Genomic DNA, 26,911 nt, shown 5'->3' with positions numbered 1-26,911 from the left:
TGATGGGTCAGACATGTCATTCCTTTTCTTTGTACAGCTTCTCTTTCTAAGACTTCTGAGTTCCAAGTGTCTGCTGTGCTGTGGAACCCGAGAGTGTTCTCGCCTTGATGGCTGGGACCTCTCGACGCGGGAAACGTCTATTCCATGATGGCCCGGTACAGTGCTGGCTCGATGTAATCCTCCCGGTACCTTGAGTTGATGACCCGTTGCCTTTTCTTTTCTTGCTTTACTTCCTTCTCTGTGAAAATCTCATTGAACCGCATGTCTGAAGCTACTGACTACAAAGGAAAAGGCAAGAAAATTGTTGTTTTTGACAGGGAACAACAAACACCAAGGGGGCATGTTCCTGCCACGTCCGAGACAGGAGCTCAGGGCACAGTAAGCTCACCTACCAGTCTAGACTTGACTCTCTTGGGAAGCTCTTCATCCAGTGTGTATACATCATCTCTCTTAACCACCAGCTGCGAGCCATCCTCGAACTCCACCTGACAAGCAAGCAAAGGCCTTTAGCTAGGGTACCAGAGTTCTGTGGGGCCCGCGCACATGTGGCAGTTTCCGGTAGCTAAAGGAAGGCAACACGGTAGTAAGGACGGCCTGCCATGCCTGAAGGCACAACAGCAAAGAGGACACCTCAGGGCTCCAGATCTGTGAAGGCTGTAACTGCCGGGCAAGTTCTTTCAAGAGCAAAGACAAGCTTCTTGCCCAAGAGGAAACACTAAATTAGTGAAGTACCCTCCCACCCCCAAATGCCAGTTCTAGAACCTTTGGCTACCTGGTACATCTGGATGGGGTGGGAGGCCACAAACTTAGCCCCATAGACTTGACCATCTGTCCATCTGACTTGAACCACTTCGCCTTCAGCAGGAGGTCCCAGCTGGAGACAGTCCTGACTCTGAGGAAAGAGCAGAGGAGGAGTGAAGAGCGGCTCCGCCCAAGCACAGCGGTAAGTGCTAATGACTCCTGCCCCAGTGCCGCAGGGAAGGCAGAAGCTCTGGGCTGAGAGCTGCAGTAGGTCACACAAGGTCTGCCTCACTCCATCTGCCCTAATCCCTGCGGCCTTTAGGTGAGCAAACAAACAAACAAATAAAACAAAAACCCCAGACAGTATAATAAACTCAGTAAATGCAGGAGTGGGTTCTCAAGTCCACGATGCTGTGTCCTCTCAGCTGAGCGGCTGAAGCTTCCTTGGGCTCTCTATGGAGGAATGCTAGGACTGTGCGTGAGTGCGTTCTAAGGCGTGCTTCTGAGATACACATGGTAAGAAGGGACCATCTAGCTGAGAGAGGAGGCTCCCAGGGGACCGGCAGGGGAACTGGGTGAAGTTCAGCTTTGGCTAAGCCATGTGACATGCTGTGAAACAGACAGAAGCAGTGCCTCTGGATGTAGCCACGGCTCTGGTGCCCAGATCCACAGAATAAAAACAAGACACAAACAAACCACCGCCTTTGCGCCATGTAGATATTTCCGGCAAAATCTATGATGTGTATAAAGAACAGGCCGTGTGTGCCAATCAGAGACACCAGACTTTCATTACTACTATGGAGGATGCCGAGTTTAAGGGGGTAAAACAGCTAGGTTTTGCAGAGCAGTAATGAAGCAAGAGGGATTCACCTTGCTGTATTTCACTGTTGTGCTATGTGTGTGAGTATCTGTAAGACACTTGAGGCTACAGGGGCTACGATATGTGGAGGAAAACTTGTGTCTAAGCTGGGAGTGTGGTTCAGTGGTAGGTCTCTAAGCCCTGAATTCAATCCCCAGCACCAGCAGACGGAAAGAAAACTCACTTGACTCACTTGTGACCTGTGTGATTGTGTGATTGCATAAGCTTTTTTTTTAAAAAAAAAAAAAAAAGAATACCAGCTTTGGGCTGGGCATGGTAGCATACATCTTTAATGCCAGCACTAGAGAGGCAGGGGATAATCAGATCTTTGAGTCTGAGGCCAGCCAGGACTGTATGTGAGTGCGTAGAACTCCAGGTTTATTTGGGGAGAGTGACTGATAGACTCTGGCTACTGACATGTGTGTACTTGGCAGACACCTTCCTAAAAACAAGTCAAGAGAGCATCTCGTTTCAGGGAAAACAGGAACTGTATCTATTGCCAATAGCAAAACTCAACTTTGTGAGCAAAAATTAGCATTTCAGAAAAGTGGCCCTCTTACCTATGAGCACAAAGCTTCTCAGAATTAATTAAACCATGGCTTTGTGATGCGTGTGTCCATGTGCCACAGCACACATGTGGAGGACAGACCTGCAGGAGCTGGGTATCTCTCTCCCTCTAACGTGGGACCTGCAGTTGGACTCAGGTCTTCAGGTTTAGCAACAAATACCTTTATCCACTAAGACACCTCAGCCCTTCCCAAAATATACTCTTCCAGTGAGATGGGTAATGATATGAATTTGATTTTTAAAAATTTATTTATAATAAAATTTAGCATCATTTGGAACGATCTCCACAGCCCAGTATGACCGTGTTTTCTGAATGACCAGTATACAGTAAACTAATCAGGCACAAGACACCCCCACCCCCATTACAAGATGGACGGACAGACTTCATGTATGTCTCACGTAATAAGGCTCAATGGACTTTTGGATTTCACATTGTTTTTAACTTGTTAAAAAACCGTTACTTTGTCAGGCATAGTGGCCCACACCTGCACTGCCAGTACAAAGGAGCTCAAGGCCTTCCTGAGCTACGTAAGGCCTTGTCCTAAAAAGCTAAAAGATCAAACTGTCCCGGTAACAAGACCCAGTAGCTTAGGACTGTAATCTCAACCAGTCAGGAGGCAGGAAGGCCAGGAGTTCAAGGCCTGCCTCAGCTATAGATAGATCCTATTTCGTATCTTAAAAATGTGAAAGGACTGGGTGACTCCATGGACACAGCTACGGCCCTAGCTCCACTACCCAGTACCAAACGGAAGTCACTTCAACTCTCGGAAATGCTACTAAAATGTTCTTCTCAAAGGACCAGGGACAGGAGGACCTCTGTGAGTTCCAGGCAGCCAGGGAGGGCTACACGGTGCGACACTGCCTCAAGAAATTAAATGTTACCTCAGTTCCAACTGCCATTCTATGTCAGGTGAAGTTTTCCTTCTACGCTTTTTCCCTTCCCTTTTTTTTCTTTTGTGTGTGTGTACGTGTGTGTGTGTGTGTGTGTGTGTGCGTGTGTGTGCGTGTGTGTGCCACACGTGTATGAACCCTATGTCATCATGCCCATGCCGTCCCCTATATTCTATTTGTAGATCAAGATGTGAGCTCTCAGCTGTCCTGCTGCCATGTGCTTGCATCATGGACTCTGAAACCATAAGCCGCAAATTAAGTGCCTTCTTTTATAAGTTGCCACGGTCATACTGTTTAGTCGAGTAACAGAGTAACTAAGACACTAATTAATGTGCTTCTGGCGATGAAGTTGCTAATGTAGTGTAAATGCATGAAGAATCATTAGGGAAGGAACAGCTTTGCCCTTCTATGCTGGGAGCGCAGGCTCACACACGAGAAGGAAGGGCAAAGCTGAGGAACCTGAGCTAAGATCTGAAGAGCGAGCCAGGAAAGCCAGGCTCGGGTCCAGGTAGGGCTCTAGTGTTTTGGGTGTCAATGAAGCTTTTTCGGGTAGTTTCTCTGTAGCTCCAAAGCCCTCACCTGTGAAGAGCCCAAAGCAAAGCCCATCCACACCCGAGGAGGCATGGCAGAGAGAGACGAGGGTTGGATTGTTCTTTTAAAGACTCACACAGCTTTAATGCAATGAAACTATCCACACCAGTTTGCTTCCAGAGTGTGAGCTTGCGTCCTGCACTAGGATGCTATCGGGATGCTATTGGTCTGAGACATAAATATATTTTGGTGAACTGCAGGAAACACTGACTCCCTTGAACTTCTCAGGGAAGCCCAGTACCCCTGGACATACACTCTTCCTTGAAAGGGAACTGGGAATAAAGGCTTCTTTCTGTTTGGTAACTGACAGGGAGCAGACAAAGAGGCCACAGTCATCCAGTTGGCAATACCGAGAAGATGTCCCAATCCCAAAGTGCTCCCAGAAGCCCCTTCCAGACATTACCACTATGTCCTCAGGATAAAGGTTGTCGCTGAAGGAGCCGTCGTCAAAGTTGACTTCGTAGAATGTTTCGGTGGTGAGTCTGACCACCTCGCACTGGTAGAAGCGGCCGTTCTTGTGCTTGCTGATGACCTTCTGGCCGGCCGTAATGCTCAGCAAGGCTCCCTTAGCTCGCTAGAACAAACAGCCTGGGTTAACCGGGACGGCACTGACAGTTAATATGCTCCCCTACGGGGGAAGCACTGACAGTTCTAATACGCTCCCCTACGGGGGGGAGGAGGCAAAAAGGTGTGGCAAAAGCAAGCCTGAGGCAAACGGAGGGCAGAGGAGGCCTCTCCAGACTCCTCCGGTCCAGCCATGTGTCCTCTATAAACCACTCACCTGGGCTCTCAGCCAACCAGTTCTTAGATGAGACTACCTTTTTCTTTGATTATCTTGTTTTATCCTCAAATTTGCAGCAATGTCCTGCCTCAGCCATGGTATATCTTACCCAAAACTCCATGAACTCACTACCCTTCATGATTTCTCTGAAACTAACCAAATAACACATTCTAATGTGTACACCTCAAGTATGTGTGATAGCATCTGGATAGACTCACTGGGTAGCTGGTACCTGCGCCCTAGGCCCTGAACATCACTACCCAATCACTACCTGGGTGACAGCTCTACCCTCAGAAAGGACACAAGAACTGAGGTTTCCTAAGATCTTCTGCTCCAAACAAACATTCACGGGGCCTCGCACTGCTGTACTCACCTCATGGGGCCTCGCACTGCTGTACCCACCTCACTGGGCCTTGCACTGCTGTACCCACCTCACGGGGCCTCGCACTGCTCCCCAAAGTCTACTTCGCTGATCCCATTCCTCACAATCTACTCTTCCTCATCTCTAACCTGTACTGATTTTACCCACTGCACCATTCATGCTCAGACATATTGTATACTTACTAGTTTCCTGTGGACCCTTCAACTTGACTATATGTACCCCATGATACTACGTGAGGGGTTGGGTGTCTCATGCACTGGCGAACTCCTAGCTGAGCCTGGGATGTGGCGATGCTTAACTAACATTTGAAGAATGGATTATAAAAAAATGCTAACAGTGTAAATTCTCGCACAATCCCAGCGGCCTGCAGGTATGATAGTGAAGGGAATACTAATCGGCCATCTTGTTCCATGACCAAGCTCAGGTTTCCCAGCTACTAAATGGGGTTTGATGCCACCTCAGGCTTTGACTGCAGCACAGCCTGTCCTGAGGTCTCATGCCCACCTCCGTGAGGAAGCGCACCACAGTAACCACACAGATGAGACACACAGATGTCACTGACTTGAGGTCAGAGCTGGCTGCACGGAGAGCTGGAAGCATGAAGGGGCCTCAGAGTGAAACCCAGCACAAAGCCATCGCCTGCCCCACCAAAAGGAAGGCCAGAAAACCTCTCTGTGACCCCAAATGACAACATGGAGCACTCCCCGCTCTGGCCTAGCCCTGCCCTGAGTTGTTTCTTGACTCACCATGCCACACTGTCGAGAGCTTATGTATGGGGTTGCCACAGTTCATTTTCCAATGAAAACTGGGTTGACCTCTTCTGCTGAAAATATCCCAATCTTTATCATCACCCCAAGCTGCCTTCTGGTTGCTCACAGCAGCTACTCAGGAGCCGGTGAGGTGACTCAGCAGGTAAAAGAACTTATGGCAGGCTGGAGGGATGGCTCAGTGGTTAAGAGCACCGACTGCTCTTCCAGAGGTCCTGAGTTCAAATCCCAGCAACCACATGGTGGCTCACAACCATCTGTAATGGGATCTGATGCCCTCTTCTGCTGTGTCTGAAGACAGCTACACTGTACTTATGAATCATAAATAAATAAATCTTCTAAAAAAAAAAAAAGTACTTATGGCCCAAGCCTGAAGATCTGAGGTCAATACTAGGAACTCACATTTAAAAGGCCAGCCAAGTGTGGTGAAGCACACCTTTAATCCCTGAACTTTGGAGGTAGAGGCAGACAGATCTCTGTGAGTTCGAGGGGTCTATGGTCTGCATAGTGAGTTCTAAGAAAGCCAGGGCTATAGATCCTGTCTCAAAAAAACAAAACGAAAGCCAGCCACGGTGACAGGCACAGTGAAATCACAGCAGCCTGTTTCAAGGTGAGAATCACCTGGAAGCTAAGACGCCAGCTAGCCTGGGTGGGGGGGCACGAGGCAGCAGATGCAAGAAACCCTGCATCAAAAAGGCAGGAGAGAACGGACTCCCAAAGCTGTTCTGCTTCCTACATGCCCTCCAACGGTGTGCACAGCCGCACACGAACGACTCAGAATCATGACCTTCCAGACGTTATCCTCATCCAAAAAGGGAAGGACTCAAATGTGGTGGTCCAGGACCTACCCTTCTAGGCGCTGCTCACTTCTATGACTACCTGCCAGATCCCCAGAACCACTCTGAGTGTTCATTCCTACCAGACATACTCCTCTCTTTCTGAGCTATGGTTACACTCTCCCTTCTACTTCCCTGGAGCCACCCGGGCCCCTTCAGGACTCTACAAATCATGTCCCACGCATCCTGCACATGTCACCACTGAGAGAACTGGGAACTCCTTCCTGTGTGGTAGAAAATGTCCAACTGTCAGAGTGGCGCTGACGTCCCAGGCCCTTGGGTGAGGATGCTCAGACTAACAATGGAAGGGCCTTCACAAGTTCACCTGGGGAACTTCAGCAAGGAAACGGGTAAACCAGAGAATCAAACCATGGTTTGTTTAGTGCCACTGAACTATGAAGGCCAAGGCAAGGAGTGGTCAGGCTGAGCCATTTGTTAATTGCTACCTCGTTAACATTTTCCATCAAGGATATGTGATTATGTCATAAACTGGCAACACGCGGAGAAAATGACCCTGAAACCCGTCAGAGGACTCGCCCTCTTACCTCCAAATTGGGAATCTTGTGGCGGAAGCACGTGATGAAGACAACAAAAGGCCAGTCATCGGGTTGCATCATCACCCCGGCAGCCTGGGCACAGCTCACATGGAAGGCAGTGGGGCAGCGGCCGTGAGAGCACTGCACACAACAGCCAGCATTCCGTTTTCTTCGCTTCTTACAAAAGACACACTTCTGCGCAGAGGAGAGAGAGCACGAGATTCCGTGGAATGACCGTTCATCTCTTCTTGTTTTCCCTCCGAAATACACAAAACCAAGCCATCCGAAGCCGACCCCTCCCGATACACGAGAGCACCCAGGGCCCTCTACCCCTGTACCAATGTAAAGTCCTAATGAGGCAACTGAGCCTAGGGGTAGAACGAGGCTGACCAAACGAAGCCAGGCCATGCGCTCAGCTCCTCCAGACTCATTGGGGGGGGGGGGGCGTGCAAATTCCAAGCCCACTCTGGCTTACCAGTTTGAAGCGGGGCAGAGGGATTTTGCTCACATCCACTGGACTTCTTTCAGCAATGTTGACAAACCTTGCTTCTAGAATTGCCACAGCACATGAAACATGAACCCATCTGTCAAAAGAGGAAGGGCTCAGTCACCTGTTTCTATAGCCCTGGGGACCTGCTGACAAAACCTCCCCCATCACCCAGCATGCCTGCTCCGTCACCCAGGTCCCAGGACTCGGGAGGGAAAGTGTCATTTACCACCATACACACACTGCCCAAGGCCAGTGCAGGATTAACCCGCTTACACCACCTCCTTACTCTGGCAAATAAGCACAACCACGGCTGACCAAGCAGGACTGCTTGGGGCTTTCCCCTCAGACACCTTTTGAGAAACAGCCATGCCCGAAGTGGAGAAACCCAAGATTGTGTCAAGAGCACAAGGCCCTGGGTTCAGCCCCAGCCAGGTCCACCCATAGGAAAACCTACAGGAGCCATGGAAGTCTGCACTACTGGTAGGGCTGTTATTGGGGATAGGAACTGGTCTGGTTTTGTGGCCTTAGAGGGCAAAACACAGATCAAAGGTTAAAGGGCAAAGGTGAGAGGTTCAAGCAGAGCCATTTCCACTCTAAATAAAAGAGTGTTACCAGCCATCCCTACCTGCCCTGGGAGATTACAGTGACCAATGGTAACACCGCATATCTGTAAAGGAGTGAGGCACAGCCGCACAGCCGCACAGCTGCACAGCCGCCACAAGCAGCATGGGGATCCTACAAGGGCAGGAGGCTGGACACCATGAGGTTTATTCAGAGGCAGGCTATCCACCGCCGGCTGCTGTCAACCCATGTGTGCAACTACCTCTCCACAGGAGCCCTTACAGAGCAAAACCTCAACGGCTTGTCTTTGTTTCCTCCTCAGAGAAGGCAGCACAAAGATACAGCTCAGCTGTATGGTGGATGAGAAGCCCAGAAACTTCTACAGATCTAACAGTGGCTGGCCTGCCTAAGCTCTCCTCAGTGCCCAGTGGTCCCCCTGGAGGACATTTGCCTGATCTCCAAACAGCAGGTCTAGCCGGGGAGAGTTAACTCTGTGGAAAAGTGCTTGGCACGGTACATATCTGTAACCCTAGTCTGTGGGAAGCCGAGACCAGGGATCAACAGTTAGATGCCAGCAGGGACTGTACAGGACATTCCAGGAGACCCTGTCTTGAAACAAAGAAACAGGACCAGAGAGCTAACTCAATGGTTAAGAGCACTGGCTACTCTTCCAGGGCACCTGGGTTCAATTCCCAGAACCCACATAGTGGCTCACAACTGTTTGTAACTCTAGACCCAGGAGACCCGAAGTCTTTGTCTGGCTTCCATGGAAACCCGGGCATATGATACCCAGATACACAATGTAGGCAAAACATCCACAGGCATAAAACAAATTCATTTTTTAAAAAAAGGAAGGCGGGCAGGCAGGCAGCTGTAACCAGGTCCTTACCTCCAGACCACAAAATGCCTGTATCATTTTCTGAGGGCCGCCATCTCACAGAGGACACTACTGACATCTTTCTCCGCCTCTGAGGAAAAGGCGAAGCGAGGCAGGCGGTCTAGGGCAGTCTTGCTCACTCTATTCCAGCCCCATGCCCTGCACTGCCCGAGTCCTCACCCCTCCCTCAGACGCAGCTACTGCCCTCGAAGCACTGCGCGTGCTTCAGCGCTGAGCCTGGGCATCACAAACTTCCCAGAGAACCCACCTGTCGTCGTTTGCTCTCTGCAGGGCCCCTCCACGCAGTGAGCATAAACAGCAGTCCTGCCGGAAAGCAGAAGGGAAACGGTTACAACAAGTCACTGCACACAGTCTGCCCTCCTGAGCCTTCCTGTGGACAACTAAACTCTGCAGAAAGCAGTGTGGTGGCAGGTAGGCCTTCAGGTACCTGGCCTGCCGTCAGGACGCCACTGGGGGACAGGCCACAATGTATAACTAGAACTGCATAATGAGTCACTTGAGCCCCATTCTCAGACTCCAAACCCAAAGCCAAATTCTTCAAAGGGAGTAATGTCCGCTCCACGGGACGGCAGCTGCCTGATCTTCCCCCGCAACACGAACACAGCTCTCAGATCCACTCGCTCTGACATCACGAAGTACAAATCCTAAGCCAGCTGTGTGATTGATAGAAGTCATGTCCCAGCTAGCCCCAACCTCACCCCAACCTTCTGGACGAGGTGGGAAACACACGGGAATACTCACTTCCTCCAGGGCATTGGCTGAACATCGAGAGCACATCCATTCTTCAGAAGCCTTTGCAGGGGGAACGCCATAGCAACCTAGTAAGAACATCAGGAAGAGAGAATGAAACCCAACCCGGGGGCTGGCGTTAGAATGTTGATTAACAGTACTCTTCCAAACACCATCCCCAAAGATAGTAAACCATACAGAAGTCCCTGAATTCTGGGCCAGAGTCCTCGGGGCTCAACCATACAGTATGGTCCCAAGATCCAGGAAAGTCAGAAACTGTGGATTTACTGGTACATCTCCTTAGTAAGTATCTGATCCCTAGATACCCACAACCCAGGAGACCTCAAGTTGACAGGCATTGGGATGGATGCCACAAGGCAACTCATCCACCAGCTACCAACTTCCCAAGAAGACACAAGCAACCTTTGCAGCAGGAGAGTGGGAAGGCCATTGGGTGACAACAACTTCCAGCAAACAGGAAGTTTCCTGTGCTGCTGGGACAAAATGAGAGGGGGTGGGTGGTACTCACTGGCATGGACCCGGACACTGCACTTCTTACAAGACACCAGCATGCTGGTGCCATCCTCCTCTAGGTAAGGGGTGGACAGATTGATGTCTGTGCTGCAGCCAGTTGTGGTAAAGCACATTTCGGGGATCAGTGGCTTAGTCCTCTGAGTCTGGGCAGCTGGTTCTGAAGCATTCCCACAGCTCTGACTGAAGCCTCCAAATTCCACCTAAGCGAACGGCAGAGACCGGGCACGGGGCGGTGAGCACAGGGCCGTGCTCCTCGCCCTCCCTCCACCTGCTCCATCAGCAGAAAGCTGGGCCTCTTATGGGTACAGCTGCATCTATAGCTCCCGAGTGCACAGCCATTATCCTGGAGCTACTAATTGAAGTTACCTCTAATGACCCAAATTCAATTTCTCACAGCAGCATCAAACAAAGGGCCCTGGGGGACAACTGAGAAAAGGGAGCCAGTAAGAGGCACCTGGGACTTCAGTCTCCCAAACCAAGTGATAATAAAATGCACCGAGACACCAGCAGCAAGGCACTGCCTGTCCCCCAGGTGCCGCGCCACATGGCAGCCCCACATAGACAGCACCTTGAGTCAGTGCTCCTAACGGACCAGCACGGAATGCCTCTGCCGGGCCATATCAGAGGGCCACCTGAACTGTGGCACTGTCACATGGCTGGGTCCCCACCTGTGATTCCTGGCTCAGGGCCTCTCTAGAGAGAACATTATGTTTCATGCTGCCCTTGACAAACTAGAGTCACTATAGATGTCCTATGGCTCTGCTGCTGGACCGCAGGCACCATGATCCCCATTTCCGAGGACAGAGCATGAAAGCGTGTCACCCTCTGAGCCTATGCCGTTCAAGAAACCCTGGCCCCCACCTAGTAGATCTGCTGACAGTGACAATCAGGCAGTCACGTCCCTCACAAACACTGGCACAAACAGTGCTTTGCTTTGCTTCCAGATAATACAAAGAAGTAGCTGTTGACCCAGCGCGTGGGTCTAGATGCCATCCTTCTGCAGGCATGAGCCTGGGGCCTGGCCAAGCTCAGGGCAGCTGTGCCGCTCTACCAGCCACAGGGAAACTGCTCGCCTAAAGCCGCCCTGCGCAGGACCCATCTAAGCCTGAGCTGGTTACTCGGCACCTGCTGCTGTGAATTCCTGTCTGACCCTCTGGAGCTTGACCCAAAGTGGTCCATGATGTGAGGTCATCAGTGGCCCGGCACTCGAAAACCACAGTTGAGCCTTCACTGTGTCAGAGCCTCTGCCCTTCTGCCTCCCGGGCCCCCAGCTGCCTTCTGGTCAGGCAGCACCATGACAATGAGGAGGGGGAAAAAGAAAACGGCATGAGAGGACCTGGCTCTTCACCCGAGGCTGATGTCGGATGGGAAGGAAACTGCATCCGTGAACCCTGATTGACCAGAACTGCATAGGATCGAGCAGAAAGAGCCCCAGACCGGGAACATAAAAGAAACATTATGCTCTGCAAACAGCAAGGTCTGTGTCACAAACAAGGGTCACCAGATCAAAGCATTCTCAAGGGTTATCTGCCTGGCACAGCCACACCAGCACTAACAGAACAAGGACGTGAGGGGAAAGGCCCCCTAAAGACAAGCAGTGACAAGCCTTGTACCCATAATTAAACCCGGCTTCCTCGGATTGCTGGCCCAGGACGCCTGACGGCAGCAGAGCACGCTCACCTGATGGTAGGTCTGGAAGATCATACACACAGCACAGTGAGGGGCCTGCTGGGCCATGATCTCATTGAATTCCTTTTCAGCCTCAAAGTTTGGAGGTCGGTTCTGCCACAGCTGGCTCAGAGGCTTAGCCCACGCCTCGGTCTCCTCAGCCTCTTCCTCGGGGGTCAGCTGTTCAGAAGTCTCTAGAGGAGGAAACAGAAGCATGAGTTAGCACCAGCCTGCACACAGGAGGTCTGCCTACAGTGAGGAGGAGCTCAGCCAGTGCCCCTGGTCCCAGGTTAGGACTCCTTGATAAAAGACAAGGGCCAAACAATGACCAACAGACTCCTTTAAGGCCTGTGTTACTTAGCTGGGATGTGAGCTGGGGAATGGGGGAACAGGGTGGCTGTCAGAACTGCGTTCTCTGGTCCGACAGACTCAGGGTCTCTATTCTTCCTCAGGTTTTGGGTGCCCATCCCACTCTGTTCCCTGTAACAGCTGCCACATTCAACCCTCTGCCCTCTGTGGGCAGCAGAATCAAGTAGCAGCCTGCCAGGAGCAATGCTGTTTCCTGCCTCCGAAATGCCAGCAGCTAAGTCCTTTTTCCTGGGCTTTCCTTTCCCTTCATCTGTGCTGGGGAAACAGGCAGAGACAAATAGAGGACTGGAAAGGTTGGAAGATGTTACATCATGGCCCTCGGTCAGGACTTTCCAGTTCACTCTGGAAAGTCCGGGACATGGGGGGAGAACAATCTGCCTGTTTGGGGCAGGACTTCCCAGGATCTCAGAAGATGAATCTTCTTCCTGGCCATAAAATGTCTATGTCACCTTTCAAGCTGGAGCTTGTAAATGAAGAGTTCACAGCATATTCCAGCCAGTCAGGAAATAAAAATGGCTACTGCATTTTCAAAGATTGGGGGTGAAGGAGAGAAATGCTGATCCTAGAGACCATCGAGCATTGTGAAGCCTGAACCAGTAACTTGCTGGACTCGTGTCTCTTCAGTGTGCTGGGCGGTAGGCCTCACAACTCAGGCACCCCTAACCACAACCAAGGAAAATCCTCCTGGGTCCCCCAGGAGAGGGGGACTCGCTGCAGAATGGAAACAGAGGAAGCATTCCCACAAAGCAATGAGCCCTAGTACCTGGCACACACGAGGGCAAAGAGGCAGGGCAGAGCCTTACAATTCTGAATGCTGGGAGGCAGAGGGAACTCTGACAGAAGCAGGAGTAAAGCTCAGAACAGATTGCTGCAATAAGCAGGTGTGGAGGCTCGGCCTGCAGGAACCGACTGTGGAGATGAGAGGCCCTGTTGTCGCTCCTACCCCTCTGACCACGCGCTCAGGGGCTGACAGGAAATTGGCTTTGACAGTGCGCCCATCAGGTACTGCCATGAGGGGACTGCGCATTTGCAATCCACTGCAGTGCTACTGGCTAGGATAAAAACACTCCCTCCCCGAGGCCCCCGGATCTCTGCAAAGCAGCCTGGAGTAAGCTGTGGTGGGCATACCTACCCTAGGTGCCCGTCTGCTCACTCCAGGCAACTCTAGCACAACTCAGATTAGCCCTTTCTTCCTCCACCTTCATGGTCAGGTTTCGTCTAAAGGGATCTGGCAGCGGCCACTGTGCACAGCCAGCCCCCATATGAAGGGCCACTGTAGCGTAAGGAGGTCAGTGTGAACGAGCCAAACGGCCTCTAAGAGCCCCATGGTTTAGACTGGAGCCAGAGTGCCTGACCCAAACATGAGGGACCAAGATAGTACAGCAGGGACAGAAATAGACAAGCCCGTAGCCCCATCTTCACTGACATCTGCTCTACTCACAAAGCCAAAGAGGCCCAAGCCATGACATATGTGAAAGCTGAGTGCCGAGGGGAGACTTCCATTGTGTTAAGTAAAAACTGCAGGAATCAAAATTTAACAGTTTACATATGTAAAACTTCACAGAGCCTTATAGTCAAGACGTGTGCATCTCACTGAAAATGTTGTAATTCAGATAAAAATGCTCTTTTAAAATAAAATCAGAAGGGGTTGGGGATTTAGCTCAGTGGTAGAGCGCTTGCCTAGCAGGCGCAAGGCCCTGGGTTCGGTCCTCAGCTCTGGGGGAAAAAAAAAAGTTTAAAATAAAATAAGAGAGAGGGGAGGGGGGGGTAGAGCGCACGAGCGAGCAGTGGTGGCACATGCCTTTAAATGCCAGCACTCAGGAGACAAAGGCAGGCGGATCTCTGAGTTCGAGGCCGGCCTGCTCTACAGAGTGAGTTCCAAGACAGCCTCAGCTATACAGAGAAACCCTGTCTTGAAAAATAAAAGAGGACAGTGAAGAGGCCAGATAATGACATCACCTCTCAGGGACACGGCAGGTGTCCAGGAGAAGCTGAAGCTGCTAGAGTGGGCTATGCTGGCCGGCACCTAGGTGGAGGCCAGAGGATCAGGAGCTAACGGCCAGCCTGTCCTGTACCATACCTGTGTCAATAATGGACCAGCGGAAAGAAAGCAGGCAAACTCACAGTAAAAGTTCTGATAACAATTAACACATGGGGAGACCACACAGAGAAGTCTCCCTTCCCTTTGCCATAACTGAATACTTATTATCACAAAAAGAAGAGACAGATGACATCAGTTACATTATTTCAAAAAGACAAACTCAGGGGCTGGAGAGATGGCTCAGCGGTTAAGAGCACCCGACTACTCTTCCAGAGGTCCTGAGTTCAATTCCCGGCAGCCACATGGTGGCTCACAACCATCTGTAAAGAGATCCAATGCCCTCTTCTGGTGTGTCTGAAGACAGCTACAGCTACAGTGTACTTATATATAATAAATGAATAAATCTTTAAAAAAAAAAAAAAAAAAAGACAAACCCAGACAACAATCTACACAGGCCTAGAAGCACAGGCATTCAGTATCCACATGCTCCTCTTTGGATAATTTTTCGTTTGCCTCTTGGAAACTCCCCTCTACGGTCTGCATCTTTTTGTTCGATTGGTTGGCTTTTGCCTTTTTGAGCCAGAGCTTTTTATTCTGTGTAACCTTGGCCATCTTAGAACTGGTTCTGTAGACCAGGCTGGCCTGGAACTCAGAGATCGACCTGCCTCTGCCTCCCAAGTGTTGTCCCCGTAGCCTGGCTAACCTGGGTCGCTGTAAAGCACTGAGGGAAGAAATCATACAAGAGGCAGAAGCTCTCCGAGCACAGGCTCAGGGGACTCTAGGACAAGACTTGGGGTCTGGCCACCTCTGATCCCAGGGCCTATAGGCTGCCCCTGCACCCAGGCTGTCACAGGCTTTCTAAGAGGATGACAGCATGGCACAGGAGGGGAGAGGGGAAGAGGGGTTCAGCCCTGGAGAGTCAGCAGCGCAAATGGCTCTGGTTCCATCAGCATGCACCAGCCCGTACCTGCTGAGGCCTGCCAGCATGGCTGCTCCAGGGTGGCCACGCCCTGCTGTTGTCTGGATGAGCATCAGAGCTGCACTTCCTGAGTTCTCCTTGCGTAGATCTCTTAGTTCCCTTTTCTTAGTCTCTTAGTCTCCTTCCCAGCTCCTCTGCTCCTGTCCTATCTCTGGCCTCTCCTCAGGCTTCTCGGCCTTCTTGATTAAGACCCTTTCATTTAAAAATAATCCCACACATCAATGTCTTCCCATGTCAATTTCCTCTATCCACACTAAACTTGGGGTTTCTGAAGCCAAAAGCCTTAGGACACAAAGATGAGGCCAGCAACCAACTCGTCTTCCTCTCTGTGGACTACCCTCTCAGCTCCTCAGACCGCTGCCCAATCCGGCTGGTGGCGTCTTCATTACTTCCTCTTCTCCCACCCCACCAGCATCCGAGCCAGCTGGCCAGCAGCTCCCCAGCCTGTGCTCCCATTCCCTGCCTCTGCGCTTACTGGTGCTGTCCCCTCAGCTTGGATGGGGCTCCTTTCTTTACATCTCTTTAGCTGTCTGCCCCACTACTCTGTGGGCACCTTGAGGATATGGACATATCTTAGCCAGTTTTGTATGCACACATTCGGCAGGCACAAGGCATCGCTGACGCAACTGACTATCCTGAAAAACCAACCTTGTACCTCCTAGGAAAAGAAAGAGCCTATGTACACAGCCCACCAGCCCTGAACTGTCCTTGCCCTCAGTGTGTGGGAGAAAAAGGGCCAAGCCATGGGCCCACGCCCACCCCTGACCTCTGATGCCCTGTGAGGGCAAGGCTCACTGTGGGGACTTGCTTTCCTCCTAGTGAAGAGAGGAGACTACTTACCGTCATCGCTGCCGCACTCCTGCAACACCAGCGGGTGATGGCGTGGGAGCTTGCTCAAGGGCTGGCGGCGACCCTTGGTCTTCTTATTCTCCTCCAGGGAGAGCATGTACTCATCTGCAACCTGAGCAAACCAGGACCAATCATCAGGTGATGAAACGGCAGGGTACTGTGATGACACACCCTGCAAACCCCCGAGAGCCTCACCACTGGGAGGTGCAGTTAGAGAACAAAGAAGTCAAAGGCTGCATGGGCCACGGTGAAGTACAAAGTCTCTGAAACAGGAGAGAGGAAGAGCATGCAGGAGAGCTGGAGGGAGAGCTGGAGGGAGAGCTGGAGGGAGAGGGGTGAAGAGGGGCGAAGAGGGGCACAGGAAACAAATGTGAAAATGAAAACACAGAAAAATCTATTTGGGGGCTGGAGAGGTGGCTCTGTGGTTAAGTTGCTCTTCCCGAGGTCCTGGGTTCTGTTCCTGACACCCACACAGCCGCTCACAGCCATCATAAGCTGTTTCCGGGGAGTTCAACACCCTCTTCTGTATTTCTCAGGCACTGTACACATGAAGTGCACAGATACTCACGCACCAATAGAATAAAAATTTAGAGACATTTAAAAAACATGTCTCAGAAAAGCATGAGCCATAGTGGTGTGCAAACTAGTCTATACCAGCGTGCTTTAGGACTTAGGGCAAAAATCTGTTTATGTCAGACTACAGGACAAGGCAGGGACTCCCCCACTGTCAGGGCCCGGCCATGAAACACATCTGGACATCAGAGGAGTCAAAGCGCCCCTTTCCTTTGGAGGTCAGCATCTGTAACAATGCTGGGCAGCTGAGCCCTCCATACCCAGAACTTACAAGACAGACAAGGGGACGTGGGAGCTCAGCTATGGCAAGGAGAGCAGCCCAGCTCCAACGCCACCTTCCACCCTGTGGAGACTGGGCTCTCGTGACCACTGCTAGCGCTCCTGGTGATGTGAGCTTCCTCTTCTCCGAGAAAGAGCATCATCAGCCAAGACAGAGTGTCTGTCCTCTGGCCCAGATGATATGGGAAGGTTGTTTAACACTGCATTTGCATCATCCCTGAGCAAACATAATTAGGTTTAAGATGTACAGGACTGATTAATACTCCACGAGTTCCTTTTTAATCAACATACTTAAAAATTGGTTATACTGACATCACGAGACACAGACTTGGCAAAACCATTAAGGGAAGAAATGAGGCCTAGAAATCGGCCACTTTTCGACACTTATGCCTCAGATCTACAGAAAAGTGGTGGCACTACAGGGCCACTTCAGAGGTCTCCTGGACCCATGGAATACAGAGCATCTCAGAGCTTCAAGACAGCACTTGGGGAAATAGTTCCGGAATCGTTCCATACAGGTCACATTCAGGCAGAGCCTGTTCCTGAGAATATAAGTGTACCAACAGGCTACAGAGTCCATGAGACCACCCACTCAACACATGGTGACTGGACACCTTCTATGTGCAAAGGTCCCTCAGGAACAGACTGACAGGACAGGATCTAGACTCCCTGAGTGAAAGATCCACGGAGTGTACTGGGACGAGGCAGAGCGAGGATGTTGGGTAGGCATTGTCTGTAACACAGCCAGACTTCCAAACAGATCCTGCCTACACAGTGTGCCCAAAGCAGTGTTTTTCCAGTGTACAATGGGCACAATGGCATAGCTCAGGGGCACGACCCCTGCTGGGCATGTCCAGCCCAGGCTTACCCCTCTGTGTGAATGTACGTAAGGAAGATTCACACACCACACACACACACACACACACACTCAAGTGCGAGACAAGTGAGGAGCCCACACAGCTAGGAAGGCTCCCCAGGGCTGCGAGAAGAAGTATGGAGTCCCACAAAGCTCAGAAGGCTTCACGGAGGAGGAGGTGCCCAGAACACACGGCAACCCAGACGTCTAGGCCTACTGTCTACTATCCCAGCCAATAGCAGGAACAGAAAGGAATCACACCTCTGCCCGGGCAGCAAGAGAAGTAAGATTAGTCTGAGAACGGAGTGACCTCCAGCATGGGTCGTCTAAGCATGGTCTACAGCCGGAGAAAGCAGTCAGTAAAATGTAAACAGTAAGACGAGGGACAGACAGAATGCTGTGACTTAACCCTGTGAACATGACAATGGAGACCTAAGACTGAGTGAGACCCAGGCAGTCATAAACAGGGGGACTATGGGCAGGACCAATCTGGTCTCTAAGGCGCACACAGCAGCAGCACCAAACAGGAGTCAGGAGCCTTGTGCAGAATGTTCCAGGCCCCTGCCTTCAATAAAGCTGGGCCCCAGGTTCCAAAAATCTGTCTCCTCTCATGTGTGACTTAATTCTAAGTCAATGTTGCCAGGGAAGCTTGATTTACACAGAGGCCTCTGTTCCCGGCCTCGCCTGAACAAGCAGTCCTGCAGCAGGCTTATCCTGGTGGCCTCCTGAGCCACGGGAACCCCACTGCCCCAGCACTTCCGCAGGGCACTGTCACCAAAGCTAGCCCACCAAATGGCTCTGACAGCCTGGACCTGGACAGCAGCATATGCACTGAAAGCAAGTGGCCCAGTTATAGCAGGAGAACAGCAGGGGCGGGGTGTGGGCACATGAGCCATTCAGTCTTTCCAAACACAGACAGTGCTATCAGATCTTTGGGGACAGGCAGAGCTGTTGAGCCTCCATGACAACCTAGCCAGCCTCCATGCTGGCTTCTCACTAAAACAAGCCTGACCTTCAGTCACTCGCTCCACAAGTACACAGAAAGGTCCTGGGCCAAGCTCAGATGATCTTCCTAGTGCTGAGAATGTAGGAGACTAGCTTCTAGGTGCTTATCTTCCTTCCCAGCTGGGCTACACGGAGGAAGGTACCTACCCCAGGAGACCATGGAGACACTGGAAATAGATGGTGAATTTGCCACAGTTTCATTACATTGAAAAGACAAAGCAAAGGCACCATGTACAGCCATTCCCGCCCAGCCCTTCTGCCTGTGCCGTGCCGCCCACTTCTGGCCCCCAACTTCAGCCACACCCCTGGATCCAACCAGTCTTTCCCCATCAACTGCAACCTCCCCCACTTCCCAGGCTCCTGGCCTCTGGTTCAGGGCACACTTGGCCACACCTCCCACTATCCTAGAGCTGAATTCACCACTCTTTACTGGATCTGACCTCTCCCTGATCCTTCTCACCCTGTGTCCTGTGTCCATCCAGTGACCTGTCCCCGTCCCCTCACCATCTACCGCCACCATGTTAGTGCATGCCCTCTGACAACCTCACAAGCAGGTGACATTCGATGTGCCCCGACCTGAACTCATTAACCAAACACTAAAAGCTCCTTCAGTTCACTTGGAATCTCTTATTTTCCTCAGATGATGCTCTTGCTACTCCAGGAAGCCATAGCCCAGTTGTCTGAGCCATGTTACATGTGTTAGGAGGTCGGCCATCCTGTCTCCCAGTCTTGGGTCCCTACCTTCCAGAAACTCAGATGCTCCTTCTTCCCCCACCACGTCCTGCAGAGATTTATAAAGCATTTCTCTGCATAGCCCCGGCTGTCCCAGAACTTGTTCAGTAGACCAGGCTAACCTCAAACTCACAGAGATCCTCCTGCCTCCTGAGTGCTGGGACTCAAGGATTTGCCGCCAAAGGCTTTTCTTTTTCTTTCTTAAATCCTTTTTCCTCCTTTCCTGGAGTACAATAAATAACAGTAAGCTTGGTTGGGTAGCACATTCTTGTTTATCTCAGCACTAGGGAGGCAACGGCAGGTGGATCTCTGTATGTTCAAGAATCTCTGTTTGTTCACAAAGTGAGTTCCACGCCGGCCAGTGAATCACAGTGAGACCCAAAAGATAAAAGTTGCGAGGGGTTGGGGATTTAGCTCAGTGGTAGAGCGCTTGCCTAGCATGCGCAAGGCCCTGGGTTCGGTCCCCAGCTCCGAAAAAAAAGAAAAAGAAAAAAAAGAAAAAAAAGAAAAGTTGCGAGGCACCTGGGTTTAAAGTAGTAAAAGCTGAATGGAGAATTAGGCACAAGAGTTTGAGGTCAGATCTGCATGGCAGGCACCCGCAAACGCCCGCAGCACTCACATTCCATCTATGTACATCTCAGAGTCTCCAAGCACAGCACGCAGAGCAGACAGACCATCATGCTCTGACCTCGTTGTAGGCTACCGGAACCATGAAGAAGAGAACATTCTCCTCTCCCAGAGCCCTGTTCCAATCACCTTCTATCTACCTGGTGTATTCCTCCAAATGTCTCCTTTTCTACAGCCATTCGGAACTCTCTCAGCTCAAGCAGACCTAGCGGGCTGCCAGCTTTTTTGATGGGAGCTCCGTTACCCATCACCACCCAGTCCTGAGACTGTATGCTGTCTGTTTGCACTTACAGCTCTCAAGGAGGTCCTGGAAGGCAGGCTGGCATGGAGAGCACAGGCCTTAAGGACTCCACAGGAGAGCAAGCAGGCCAATCAGACAAGACCTTGCTCGAGAACCTAAGTAGTTCAAAGCTGCCAGCGCATGCTGACAGAGAACAGAGAAGAATTACTGAGAATGAGAATCCACAAAGAAATGGGAAGGAGGCTGAGCGTACTGGGTTTTTCAGCGGAGCTGAGGGGCATCTGAAGAGAAGTTCCCTACACTGTGGGTTACCATGGTGAAGGTGTCTTGGCTTCTGTCCATGCCATGGATGCTCAGTATGAAGCAGCACGCCGCAAGCTGCCTGCTGCAGAGTGCACGCTAGTCTACAACCTCTGCATTCGAGAGCGTGGGCAAGGCTGTCCCTTCCCGGAGCTGTGGACATCCAGGACAGCAAAAGAGTAGGACCATTTACCCACAGGTTAAAAAAGTCACTTTGTTCAATCGTATTTACTGATGATAAAATGACACCTAGCCCCCATACACCCAATTTGTTTCTATCCATCCCTTAACTGATATCAAATATAGGAAGAAAAGGAGATGACGGGCATTTATTGGCTCGCTGCAGGCTCTCCAAATATAAAAATAAAAATCACACCAAAAAACTCCAGTAGCATTAATTTACAGTAATGGGCTGATCAGAGTTCATAAAATATTTAGTATCCATTACATCTTAGCTGTTTGCTAGCTACCCTTTGGACTGTGACTACAACTGCAGGCAGGAAGTCAGGATGCTGCAAGCACAGGCCAGACAGCAGGGCAGGCTGGCACCTGAGGGCTTGTGAGGAAGAATGAGCTGGCAGCTGCAAGGGCTAGGGTGGGCTCCAAGCTGAAGGCTTTCTCTTGTGGGTGCTGCACTAAGGGTTGGAGAGCGCGGTGACCACGGCACCCAGAGGAAGCATGAGGTTATTAATCCATTAGCCCGCTACCACTGCAAGTTGCCCAGAGGAAGTCTACAGAAGCTGAGCCTTGACACTCAGAGGAAGTAGAGGGAAATGATCTGGGTACTAAAGACAAGAGGAGGAAGAGCCATGAAATGGCTCAGCGGGGAGGGGCACGACCCACCACCAAGATGGACGACCTGTGAGTTTGATCCATGGAAGAGAAGGGCTGACTCCCAAGAGGTAAGAAGCGTGGTGTGCAGTGAAGCTGTGATCCCCGCACTCGGGAGGCCAGGGCTGGAGGATCTGTATCAAGGCTCCATAGTGAGTTCCAGGTCAGCCTAGGCAACTTAGTGAGAACCTTAATAATAGATTTGTCTGAGTTCCAAAAAGATGGGGTGCGGGTGTGAGGCAGAAGCAGGAGTCAGGGAGCAGAAAAGCTCAAGGCCGGCCCGGGCTGCACCAAACAGCAAGATCCAGAGGCAGCCAGACGACCCGACAGGGAAAGCACTTGCCAAGCAAACCTGATGGCTTGCGTTGTCCCTGTAACCACATGAAAAGCTAAATGTGCTGGCAAACACGAGTAAGCCCAGCACTAAGGCAAGACGGGAGGCCGGGGCGACCAACCCAAAGTTCTCAGTAGAAGACGCCCTACCCTAACAGGGTGGGAGAAGAGAACTGACTCCTGAAAGCTGTCATGTACACAGGTACCCACATATCACAAACATATATACACACACAGCCCTCTCCCCTCAAATCCTGAAAAAAAAAAAAAAATTACACAGCAAGATCCTATCCAAAAAAAAAAAGAAGAAGAAAGGAAAACAAAACAACAACAACAACAAAAAATCCAACACGCGGAAATGGGAGTTCACAGCTAAAGTTGTACAAACCCACACAAAGAGCACACACATACACATAATTCAAAATAAGTCTTGTTTTTTGTTTTTTGTTTTTTTGAAAACATAAGAGGTTAAAGGAAGCTGAAACAGGAGTGAAAGGCAACACGAGGGACACCTGAACGAGTGAGGAAGAGAAACGAGCCAGCACATGTCTGCCACGTCTACCGGGCCACACATGGAAGGTCCACGTGGCCCGTCTACAAGGATGACAGCAGCTCAGGAAGCAGTCCTGTTTTTCAAAGATAACCAAGCGAACAAGTTACTTAATATGAAGGGAAAAAGAAAGCCAGGTAGGTCTCTGAGTTCAAGGCCAGCCAGGGCTATGCAGTGAGGTCTTGTCTCAAACGACAACCACAGTACAGGCACAGGGATGAGGCACTTCCGGTCACCCTCGGGTACTCAGTCACCACAGCGCACATATGGGGATCAGAAATAACCACTCCTACCATGTGGGTTCAGAAACGGAATTCAGGTCATCGGGCCTGTTGGCAGGCACCTTTCCCTACTGACCTATCTCACCAGCATCTCTCTCTGTTGTTAAGACAGAGTCTACTGTAGCCTCAGGTTGGTCCCAAACTCATTATGGCCAAAGAAGGCCATGCACTCCTAATCCAACTTCGCTCTCCCAGATGCTGGGACCACAGTGTGCAGCACTGTGCATGGCTCGCCCACTTTACCCTGACAGCGATCTGTGAAGCCAGGGGATAAGGTTATGTGGGAAAGGTGGATCAGCTGCAGCCCATTCACAGCCTTCTCTGCATGGCAGATCCCCCAAGAGCCATGACGTACACAAGGAGCCAGCTTCTGGAGACAGTGGGACTAGGAAGAAACCTGAACAAACACAGCTCCGGGTACAGCTTTGGGAATTCATCCTGGTGTCCAAAAGGATGAACTACCAATGACAAGCTAGGATTCACAGAGCAGTGAGAACTCCTAGGAAGAAAATACCCCGTAAATATTAGGGTGAGAAATGCCACTGTGGCGGTGTCACTAAAAACGTTCCCCACGGGCTCACATATTTGAATGCTTCGTCATCAGGAAGGCCACTGTTTGTAAGACTGGGGGTGTGGCCTTGTTGGTAGAAATGTCACTTTGTAGTTTCAAAGGCCCATGCCAAGCCTAGCTCTCTCCCTGTCTGCCTGCAGATCAGGACAAATCAACCCCTTCTTCAGCGCCATGTCTGCCATGCCTGCTGCCACACTTCCCACCATGACGGTGGAGGAGTAACCCTCTCAAACTGGAAGCCAGCCCTCAACTAAATGCTCTCTCTTACAAGTGTTTAGGAGCATCTCGTGTGAGTCTTTGTAAGAGCTGCCTGGGCCACCGTGTCTCCTCACAGCAACAGGACAGTAACTAAGACCGCCACCTCATCTCAAACCTCTGAACATCCGGGCTGCAACAACTGCTGCTCAAACCGCTCTGTCTCTAGGCAAGGAGTAGGAGGAAGAGCTCCCAGCACAGCAGAGCATCCAGCCAAGCCTGGGTTTTACACTCCACGGTCCCTGAGCTGCTGCTGAGATGGGGATCGAAAGGCACACAGAGGAAAGGGAAGAGCGGTGAAGAGCAAACTGGAAAGACAGGAAACATCGCCTGGCATTCGGACACAGCAGGTGTACCCAAATGCAAGAAGAGACAGAGCGAGCCTCCTGCCTTCCCACACCCCGGCAGCACCTTCACCCTCATCGGCCCCCGGCTTCACCGGATGCCTGCCGCCTTGCAGGGCAGTGGCCTCCCCCGGCTGCACACAGAGCCTGTACCTCTGCCAGCTCCTGCTCGCTGATGCTGCGGGGGGCGCTGCGCTGCCGCTTCACACTCGGCTGGCCTGGGGCAGCCTTGCCGTCTCCTCTGGCGTAGCTGTGCACGGTGAGAACTGTCTTCTCTTGGCCCTGGCAAGAGACAGACTCGGTGGTTTTGGAATCTGAAGAAACTGAATCCTGAGAGGAACTGGAGCCTAGGCTGGAGGAGGCTTTCTTCTTGGAGCCCGAGAAGACGAGGCGTCCTTCTACAGACGCGGGATTCACAGAAAGGTCCAGTGCAGCTGCTTCCGGCTCCTCGTCCTCATCCTCCTCTTCTAGTTTGACGTTCTTCAGCTCTTCGAATTTGACCTCAGTGGGGTCGGAGTAATCTGAAACACCGGTGCATATCAGAGAGAATCAGGTAAACTTGATAAGGGCAGGCTGGTAAAGTACGACCAACACCGGCTCTAGGTAAGAACCGGCCTTACATCCTGGCCCTCCCTGACAAGCCAACAATTTCTCCCTCTCCTTGCTAGGTGAAGAACCTACCATTTATTTTCAGGTGTCTTATACCCACGTCCCAGGCATAAGTGTCATAACTCACATGTGACAGGCCTATGAGCAAGTGACTACTGCCATTCCCTCATGCAGCGCAAACTCGGCCGCCAAAGTTAAAAGAAAACTGCTAAGAGCTAGCCAGGCCCCAAAGCACATGACCACAATGCTATCTAGCCATCAGACATACAGTTGGTATAATAAACAGATTTCTTCAAGTCCAAACTAAGCCTGTCCCTAAAAAATACAGACTTGGTGCTTATCTGAGTAGCTGCTCCCAAAACACCATCTCTCCTATGACGTAAGTCCTTCAGCCTTCAAGTAAACAAACACTGCAGTGGCTGGGACCCTGGTCCGATGAGACACTGTATTCTACGCCAACGCTGACAGTTACACTTTAATTATGACTTTTAAGATGGACAAGGTGGGGGTTGGGGATTTAGCTCAGTGGTAGAGCACTTGCCTAGGAAGCACAAGGCCCTGGGTTCGGTCCCCAGCTCCAAAAAAAAAAAAGGAAAAAAAAAAAAGATGGACAAGGTGGTGTTGGTCTACAATCCCAGAATTTGAGAGGCAGGGGGATAGCCACCTGAAGGCCAGTTAGGGCTACAGAGCAAGACAATAACTAAAACAAACAAACCACGGCCAGCAATACATGCCTATAATCCCAGTAATCGGGAGCCTGAGGCAAGCGGATCCCCAGTTCAAAATTAGCCTGGCCTACAAAATGAGACCTTGCTTCAAAGAAGGAGGAGGTTCTCTGTGAGTTTGAGGGCTGCCCCATCTGCAGAGCTAGTTTCACTCAGGACAGTCAAGAATATACAGTGAAGAAGGCTGGAGAGGTGGCTCAGTGGTTAAGAACACTGATTTCTCTTCCAGAGACCTGGGTTCAATTCCCAGCAACCACATGGTGGCTCACAACCATCTGTAATGAGATCTGATGCCCTCTTCTGGTGTGTCTGAGGACAGCTATACTGTACTCATAATAAATAAAAAATAAATAAATAAATAAATCTTTTAAAAAAGAATATACAGTGAAACCCTGTCTCCATAAATATTAAAATAAATAAAATTAAAATGAAAGAAAGAAAAAAGAACAAACAGACAAGAGTGGAGGCACATGCCTTTAATACCAGCTCTACTAGCTCTTGCGAGGCCAAGACTGCCAGAAACTGTGGGCTACAAAGAGTCCCAGGACAGCCAGGGATACTAAAGCCTATCTAAAAGTAAAAAATGAATAAGTAATGAAGTAAGAGCCAGTGGGGTGGCTCAGCAGTAACAGCACACGCCTAGCAAACCTAGGTCTAATCCAGGAACTCACAGACGGTGAGAGCACACTCCACCAAGTGTTTCTCTGTGGCACACACACATGCACACGCACAGCTGTGCACACAGAGCACTCACAACAAATAAAAATTTGGCTACTGCTTTTCTTTCCCATTCATTCATTCATTCATTCATTCATTCATTCATTCAGGAGACAGATTCTCACTGTGTAGCCCTGGCCTCGGTGTGTAAACTAGGCTGGCCTCAAACTCTCAGAGATCCACCTGGTCCTGCCTCGCCAATGCTGGGGTTATTTTACCCCATAAAGTTCTAAAAAAATAAATAAATAAATAAATAATAAAATAAAATGGCAGCATCCCTCCAAACATCTAGCCCCTCTTATCCAGCCTGGCCACATACTATATCCATCCTTCCCAACCCAACATCAAACTTAGAGGAACCATATAGCTCCAGAGATGGTGTTTCCCATCACCAGGCTTCTTCTGCCTCTTCCTCACTCAGATGTCCCTGCTGCACCCACCCAGCTTATATGACCGAAACCACCTTCACAGAAGCCTTTGGTCTTTGGTGTTTTCCTGAGTCCTCACCAAACAGTGGAACAAGCCTTTTCCTCTGTGTCTGGCTGCCCTACATCTCCCCAAACAAAGTGCTTCTCACACTCCAATTCAGGATCCTCCCAGACGATGGCCCTGCAACTCAATGCAGCACTGAGCCTCAAGCAGACGGGTGTCAGTTAGGGCTATGGACAAACCCGTCCTGTCAGCTCACCTGGGAAGGGAAGGCTGTCCTCAACTTGCCGCACGGAGCTGTGGGTGGGCCTCACTGGGGCGAGGGTGGCCTGGCACTCTGTCATCTCATACTGTCCAGAACTCAGCTCTTCCTTGGGGAAGAGCTCGCTCTGACTGACCTCCTGTGGTATTTCCAGACAGACTCGGTGTCTCTTTGTCCCTATTCGGTGCTTAGCCAGGCTGCAAGGAGACAGCAAACCTTCTAAGAGCACGTGTGGTCATCCATTCACCGGCCACCCAAATGTTGTCATACATGCCCATGCACTACCCAAAGCGAATGGCCAGGCCAGTCTCAACACCTCCCA

General features: G+C 50.9%; 1 protein-coding gene across 1 annotated transcript in view; it reads right to left on the bottom strand.

Annotated features, from left to right (window-relative positions):
• The window catches only part of Kdm4a (lysine demethylase 4A), a 42,365-nt gene continuing 15,454 nt past the window's right edge, over positions 1 to 26,911 (bottom strand). Inside the window, exons 9-21 of the mRNA XM_032899337.1 lie at positions 26,587 to 26,786; positions 24,001 to 24,368; positions 16,061 to 16,181; positions 11,844 to 12,025; positions 10,159 to 10,363; positions 9,642 to 9,718; positions 9,148 to 9,203; positions 7,427 to 7,535; positions 6,961 to 7,146; positions 4,053 to 4,223; positions 773 to 892; positions 393 to 485; positions 1 to 278 (exon numbers count right to left, since the gene is read on the bottom strand). Of these exons, the coding sequence (XP_032755228.1) occupies positions 138 to 278; positions 393 to 485; positions 773 to 892; positions 4,053 to 4,223; positions 6,961 to 7,146; positions 7,427 to 7,535; positions 9,148 to 9,203; positions 9,642 to 9,718; positions 10,159 to 10,363; positions 11,844 to 12,025; positions 16,061 to 16,181; positions 24,001 to 24,368; positions 26,587 to 26,786 (2,029 nt within the window). The 3' untranslated portion in view covers positions 1 to 137. The remainder of the gene's footprint in view (positions 279 to 392; positions 486 to 772; positions 893 to 4,052; positions 4,224 to 6,960; positions 7,147 to 7,426; positions 7,536 to 9,147; positions 9,204 to 9,641; positions 9,719 to 10,158; positions 10,364 to 11,843; positions 12,026 to 16,060; positions 16,182 to 24,000; positions 24,369 to 26,586; positions 26,787 to 26,911) is intronic.

Source organism: Rattus rattus, chromosome 1 (genome assembly GCF_011064425.1).
Source record: "Rattus rattus isolate New Zealand chromosome 1, Rrattus_CSIRO_v1, whole genome shotgun sequence".
NCBI classification, from domain to species: Eukaryota; Metazoa; Chordata; class Mammalia; order Rodentia; family Muridae; genus Rattus; species Rattus rattus.
The sequence above is the reverse complement of the archived record's forward strand: the minus strand, read 5'-3'. Positions and strand labels throughout refer to the sequence as shown.